Here is a 7,573-nt window from a genome sequence, read left to right on the forward strand (position 1 = left end):
ACCGGGGCCCACCTCCCCAGCTCACCCCCACTCACCGGGGCCCACCTCCCCAGCTTACCCCCACTCACCGGGACACCTGTCTCTTGCTCTCTTCTTCTGCACCATCCAGGGCTCTTTTCCTTGTTCCAGCAATGAGATCACAGCTGGTTTGTAAACAGGAATTCCTGCTTCCAAGAAACACAAGAGGAATTAGCCACTCTCAGAGGTCAAAACAAGTTTGCTGCTCACCAGGAAGGTTGGAGCTGAGGATAATGGGAAATATTCTCTAGAATAAATGGCAAGAAAGGAGTAGTCTAAAAAAGCTGTAATTCTGTAAAATGTAACTTATCTGTAGAGCAGAAATGGGGAGGGGGAAGGCAAGGAGAACAATTCTCTTTGAACTTTTGGAACTGGGCTTGGTAGGTTGCCCAGGCGATTTCCCCAAACAGCTCCACCCCTGACTGTGTTGGTTATTCATGGCTGTCAATTTGACAACGTGTGGAATTAACTAAAACTCAAGTGGCTGGGTATACCTGTAAGGAATTTTTTTCTTAAAGCATTTGAAGTGGGAAGACCCACTTTTTTTTTTTTTTTTTTTTTTTTTTTTTTTTTTTTTTTTTTTTGAGACAGGGCTTCTCTGTGTAGCCCTGGCTGTCCTAGAACTTGGTCTGTGGATCAGGCTGGCCTCAATGAATCAACTCACAGATTTGTCTACCTCTGCCTCCTGAGTGCTGAGATTAAAGGCATATGCGACCACTGCCCTGTGGGGAGACCCATTTTTAATGCAGATCTTTCTCTCTGGCAAGCTCATTCCTTCATTGGCATTAGAGCCTACTTCTTTGGGATTCTGGTATATACTGAAGACCAGGTGAGACATCCAGCCTCATGGACTGAACAACCATGGGATTCTTGGACCTTCATTTGGTAGACAACCATTGTTGAACTAGCTAGACCACAGCCTGTAAGCCATCCTAATAAATCTCATATGTATATATGTATACATATATATGTGTGTATAAGTATGTATTCATATATGTATATACATACATATTTACTAATCCTATCAGTTCTGTTCCCCTAGAGCAGTGGTTTTCAACCTATGGATTGTGACCCCTCTGGGATTGAAAGGCCCTTTCACGGGGTCACCTAAAACCATCAGAAAACTGAGATATTTATGTTGTAATTCATAACAGTAGCAAAGTTACAGTTATGAAGTAGCAGCAAAAATATTTTTATGGTTGTGGATGTCCACAACATGAGGAAGGGAATTAAAGGGTTGCAGCATTAGGAAGGTTGAGAAGCACTGCTCTAGAGAACCCTGACTAATACACCAGCCCTCAGAACTACAGGCATGTGTCACCAAATAGCTTAAAAGAAGAGAAATCAGGCAAATAAAGTGGGAAAAGTGTGTGCTGTGTAAGCCATATGACCTGAGTTCCACTCTCAGAGCCCCTGAAAAGCTGGAAGAACTGACTCCACGGAGTTGTCTTCTGACTCCACATGCACACTGTGGCATGTGCACACAATTCCCCAACACACACACAAAAACACATACACACATTCACATATACATACATACACACACATACAAAGACACATATACATACATAGGCATACACACATATCCACACACATACAAAACACATACATACACATATAAGCACATGCATACATACATAGATACACACACGTAGACACAAACATTCACACATAAACACACACAAAGAAAAAGGGAGAGATAGAGTTAAATATAATTTTTAAAATTTTTAATAAAAAGTGGAAATGTAGTAAAGCAACCCAGAGGCATCTCAGAGACACTTCACGGAACACAGACTTGGGATTCGGTAGAGACTGCCTTACCCAGCGACACCAGGCTCCTATAGTTCTCCAATGTCACCTTCCTGTACAAGTCTCTCTGTGTGTCACTCAGCCACTGCCATTCCTCTCGACTGAAATTTACAGACACATCCTCAAATGTCAGCAAATTCTGAAATGACATAAATGCATTCTGGTTCAAGTCCTCAAACAGGCCTAGGTTCAATAGTTAAAGCTGGACATGGCAGCACACACCTGCAATCCTGGTGCTCAGGGGGCAGAAGTAGGATGCCCAGAGTTCCAGGCCAGTGTGGGCTGCATAGTGAGTTCAAAGCTCCATTGTAACACCTTGTCTCAGACAAACAAGCAAACAATAACACAATAAAACACAACAGAAAAAAGTTAGCAGTAGCTAAACTCTCTATACTTTGGTAGAAGCAAAAACCCCAACTTTTTAAAAAGACAGCCTGGTATGTGGCTCAGGGCTGTCTTGAATTTACAACCCTTCTGTTTCAGGTTTCCAAGTGCTAAGATTATGTGTCTATCTTTGTTTCTCTCTTTTCTTCCCTTCCCTTCTCTTCCCTCTCCTCCCTTCCCTTCCCCTCCCTTCTCTTCTCTTCTCTCTTTCCCTCCTTCCCCCCTCCCACTCAACTGAGTATAGTTACACAAGAGGACAAGCTGGCCTCTTGGTCTTTCTGCCTCAGCCTCCCAAGTGCTAGACTTACAGGTATGGCCACTCTACGCCACGCCATTGCGCTCAAGGTGCAAATACCATCCCCACCCCACTACCACCACCACTATCTTTGCTGCTTCTCACTGGAGCAGAGGTGGCCACCCTCTGTATGTTTCCCAATAAGTCTCTTGTGTGAGGTTGGTTGTGTGGTGTGACTCTGTGGTATTTCTTGGCTCCTGGTTATCAGGACACCTTTCCCTTCAGAGCTGCAACACTTTCAGCCATTTCTAGCCAGTACCTTACATTCTAAAAAAATGCATGCCAAGTAACTGCCATGCTTGCTTGGGTATCCTCTTACTGGAAGTGTATAACATCTGATCAACTGTCTACAGCTGGAGAAAAGTCTCACCATAGTATACTGATAAGTAACACTAAAATCAATAGTGTACAGCAACAGGGGATTCATACTAAACGTCAAAGAACTCCTCATGAAAAAAACAGGATACACTGGGGCAGGAACAAAAAGAGTATTGTTAGAAAGTAATAGCTACATATGATCCTAGACACTTAAGAACTTATGGAGATTATGTGTAATTAATTAGACGTATCCAGACAAAGCAGCAAACAGGAGCATGTTAGGTTTAAACATACACCTTGAAGTACTAACATTAAGTGAAAATGTACTAGTTAAAAGACTGTCAGGCTTGACTTTCAAAACCCAACCAATAAAGCCTCTTTATAACAAGAGTACTTTAAAATATAATCTGTATTGACAATAATTATTTTTAAAAACTTATGTGTTTTATTTATGTGTATGAGTGTTTGTCTGCATGTATGTCTGTTTGTTATGTGTGTGCCTGTTGCCCAGGGAGGCCAGAAAAGGGTATCAGATCCCCTAGAACTGGCATTACAGATGTTTGTGGGTGCTGGGAATCAAACTCTTCTTTTGGAAGTACAGCCAGTGGTCTTAGCATGTGTGTGTGTGTGTGTGTATGTGTGTATTCATACATGTATACATATATATGTTATATATGTTATCTCACACACACATACACACAAATACATTCTCCAAAACAGAGATGTACTTGAGAGGGGGAAAGGTAATCTTACCCTATGAATATGCCACCCATCTCATAAATATTCATAAAACTACTTTAAAATACAAACAGAGCCCCGACTGGGGTGGTACTCTGCCTTTGGAATCAGCAATCTCTATCCTTTCCTTGCTGGTATAATGCACATCAGCATATTAACATATAATTAAACTGGTATTTAAGTGCATGAAGAGAAAGACAGTGTCTATTTTAATTTATCACAGCACTTAGTAGAATGGGAAAATATCTTCAATTCTTATGCATTTTGCATACTAGCATTTTGTTTCTGGGTATTACATATGCATCTTTAAATGTTTCCTTTTGACTCTCTTTCATACTATTTATTTCAGTTATTGTAGAAATATTTTGGTAATGGTTTAAAAATACAGGCTCAGTGACTGAAGAGATGACTCAGCAGTTAAGAGCATTGGCTGCTCTTCCAGAGGTCCTGAGTTCAATTCCCAGCAAACATGTGGTGGCCCATAACCATCTGTAATGGGATCTTATGCTCTCTTTTGGTGTGTATGAAAAGAGAGCACTCATACACATAAAATAAACTAATAAATCTTAAAAAAAAAAAAATACAAGCTCAATGAGCTGGAGATAAGAGCACTGGCTGCTGTGGCAGCAGACACAGGTTTAGTTCCCAGCAGCCACATGGCAGCTCACAATCTTCTCTAGCTCCAGTTCCAAGGGATCTGAGGTCCTTTTCTGACGTTCTATAGCACTGCATGCATGTGTTGTACATACGTGCAAAGAAACGCCCATACCCATAAAATAAAAGTAGTAAATATTTTAAAATACAGACTCAAGTGTTTCCTCTCGTGCCCACCCCATGGCGAATGTCTAGTTAGCCGTTACCTCCAAGGTAGAGGCAGAAGGATTTGCTTGGGAGTTTGACCGTTCTTAGCTGTAGAGCGAACTCAGCCCCAGCTTGGGCTACATAAGGCACTATGTCAGTATATTTTCCATAATAGTTTCATTAATTAACTAACTGGATTGCCCAGTATATCAGCTGTGGACTGCTACTAACTCAGAGTATCTCTAGAAGAAGACATTACTATTCTCGTCAAATCTTACTCTTCAAAGCTCACGGAGTACTAAGAAAAATGCTGCCTGAGCCTAGATGCACTTTAGCAATGAAGACTTGAGCTGGGTGGTGATGGTGCATGCATTTGGAAGATAGAGGCAGACAGATTTCTGTGAGTTCAAGGCCAGCCTGGTCTACAGATCGAGTTCCAGGACAGCCAGGGCTACACAGAGAAACCCTGTCTTGGAAAACAAAACGCTACCACCCCTAATTTGATACACAGATTTCTGAAAGCCATCTTGAACATGAGTGTCTGCCAAATGCCCTAACTCTGGGCACCCAAAAGCCCTCCTATTTCCTTTCGAACCCAAGATTGTAGAGAAAAGCTCCTTGCTACCAGTCACAAATTAACACATCTCCACCTCTAATACCCACAATTTGGGCTTACATAATCCCATCCAAGAATGTATTTTTTGCCTCTTAGAGTTCCTAAGAGCACTGAACCCACAGGTGAGGCTGAATGAGTCCTTGACTCAAGAAGCAAATGCTGGCTGGGGGATTAGGGTGCTCTTAGACTTTTGGGGAGACTATCTTTTGTGTTGCAACAGAGAACAAGAGCAAGTCACTGGAGAGAGGAGATTTTTGTCAGGCTGCTGAATTTCAGAAATCAAAATGTTGCCTTAGCCTGACGGATAACTAAGGTGGCATTTCAGGGAAAAAGAAGCACTTCTTACCTTGGACATGGCGTTAAAGCTTCAAGAATCTATGACTGTGTTTCTGGGAGCAGGGAGATGTACTGAGAAAGTAAACTGGACAGAAAAAAGAAACTGTAAGTTCCCGGTGTACCCTGCAGCCCCCGCATCACATCTCTGTCCTTCTCCTCCCTCCATGGACATGCATTTGAGGTATCCTTACATTTAACAATGCTTTTCCTATGTACTTTATAGCTCTGGGACTCGACATATATTTTATGTCTACATTATCTCTTTCACTTTATGTCTGAGCAATTTAAGACTGGCATTATTAGATAAGAATCTTCCAGGCTGACGAAATGGCTCAGCGGGTAAGAGCACTGACTGCTCGTCTGAAGGTCCTGAGTTCAGATCCCAGTGACTACATGGTGGCTCACAACCATCCGTGATGAGATCTGACGCCCTCTTCTGGTGTGTCTGAAGACAGCTACAGTGAATTATGGCCAGAGTGAGTGGGGCTGGAGAGAGCGGGGCTGGAGCAAGCAGAGGTCCTGAGTTCAATTCCCAGCAGCCACATGATGGCTCACGGCCATCTGTACAGCTACAGTGTACTCATACACATAAAATAAATAAATAAATCTTAAAAAAAAAAAAAGAATCTTCCACCCTTTGACACATAAAGGTTTTCATCATTGAGGATACACAAGGCAACAGTTGAGAAAATAACTGAGCTAAACTGGAAACTAGACTGGAACTTATAGTTAGTTACAGATGATGTTAAAAGGAAGTATGTCTCCACCCTTTCTATAAGGATGAGATATAGGCTATCAAGTGAAGCTACTTTGCACAGGTGGGCAGCAAAGGGACCATGTGATCTGGAAGACAATCAGGATCAGGACACCTCCCCCACCCCCCACCCCCATCCCTTGTGTCCCATGACATCTCCAGTACTGTCTGTCTCAAACAGTTACCCTGTCTTAGACACAATGACATAGCCCTATACACTGTCACAGGCTGTCCCAGCTGGTAGCAAAAGCCTTACTGTAATAGTATCACAGAGTCCCAAATGCAGCCTCACGCTGACAGGCCTGCTCGCATACACAGTGGCATAGTCAAAGGTGATTCTTACAGCGTGCCATGGATCATCATGTCACAGGGCACCCACACAGGGTACTATCTCATACAGTCCCATACAGTCTCGCATACATTCTCAAAGCCTCTCATGGCCTCTTTCTTCACACATTCCACGCACTGTCGCAGGACCCCTCGTACCTGGTGGCACGGTCTCGAGCAGTCACACACGTCCTTATGGCCTCTCACAGTCTCATACACCGTCATAGGCCCTTCAACACTGTGACATGGTCTCATAGTGCCACATCTATTGTCCCAGCCTCTCTCTCTAGGTCATAGCCAGTATTCAGTCTCACAAACTGTCACAGGCCCCGACAGCACTATTGGCACAGTCTCAAAAAGTATTCAGCCACACAATGTCACAGCCTCGGTCTCACCCAGTATCTAGTCTCACAGTCAGAAGTCCTTAATACACAGTGATCTGGTCTAACCCTGTCACTCAGCTGATCCCTGCCCGGTCCAATCGCATACACCATCGCAGTCTTTCAGTCTCCCAGAGTACTCAGCCACAGGTCCCCTCGTGCAACTGGGTGGTCTCCTGCTGTCACACACATTAACCACCTCAGTCTCACACAGTGTGCAGGCTCAGCCACGGTCACTCAGGTCCCCACACACATCCCCCAGCACTATCACACACTGGCACAAGCCTCTCTGTTTCATGCTAATTCCATTCTCACAGTCAGAGGCTCCCCCCCCGTTATGGGGGTGCTGTCTCATAATGTCACATACATTGTCACAGCCTCCGTCTCACACAGTCGTAACGTCACAATCATAGGCCCCTCATACACGGTGGCGTAGTCTTGCACGGTCACCCTGGTCCCCACCACATTCTCCCACACGGTACCTTGCTCCTCACCGAGCGTCTCCTCAGTCCTCGTCACCTCTCTCTCGGCGCCGAGGCACGTCTGGCCGGGGCCGGGGCTCGATCTCGCGGCGCCGGTTAGCGCTCACAAAGGCGCGGCTGCGGAGCGGCTCCGCGCAGGGGCCTCTGGGAGGTGGAGTACTGCGCTTGACTGGAGCGGCGTAGGGCATGCTGGGAACGCCTTTTAGGGCGCGGCTTTCGGGGGTCCTAGAGCCTCTGTCCCTTCCGGTCTTCAGAACCAGAACTCACTCAGGCTGCGCCGCAGCTGCTCGCTCTACCGAGTCTCTGGGGTGGGGG

At 44.7% G+C, this 7,573-nt stretch overlaps 1 protein-coding gene across 6 annotated transcripts in view; it reads right to left on the reverse strand.

Moving 5' to 3' along the window:
• Window positions 1-7,567, reverse strand: part of Znf583 (zinc finger protein 583) — a 15,736-nt gene extending 8,169 nt beyond the window's left edge. The window contains exons 1-4 of one of the 6 annotated variants that reach the window (XM_031385273.1): window positions 7,271-7,567; window positions 5,326-5,400; window positions 1,840-1,966; window positions 69-167 (exon numbers count right to left, since the gene is read on the reverse strand). In XM_031385273.1, the coding sequence (XP_031241133.1) occupies window positions 69-167; window positions 1,840-1,966; window positions 5,326-5,334 (235 nt within the window). In that variant the 5' untranslated portion in view covers window positions 5,335-5,400; window positions 7,271-7,567. The other 5 variants (XM_031385277.1, XM_031385271.1, XM_031385275.1 and 2 more) reach the window with 5 other exon arrangements.
• Window positions 7,568-7,573: the final 6 nt, after the last annotated feature.

Source organism: Mastomys coucha, unplaced genomic scaffold (assembly GCF_008632895.1).
Source record: "Mastomys coucha isolate ucsf_1 unplaced genomic scaffold, UCSF_Mcou_1 pScaffold21, whole genome shotgun sequence".
Classification (NCBI taxonomy): Eukaryota; Metazoa; Chordata; class Mammalia; order Rodentia; family Muridae; genus Mastomys; species Mastomys coucha.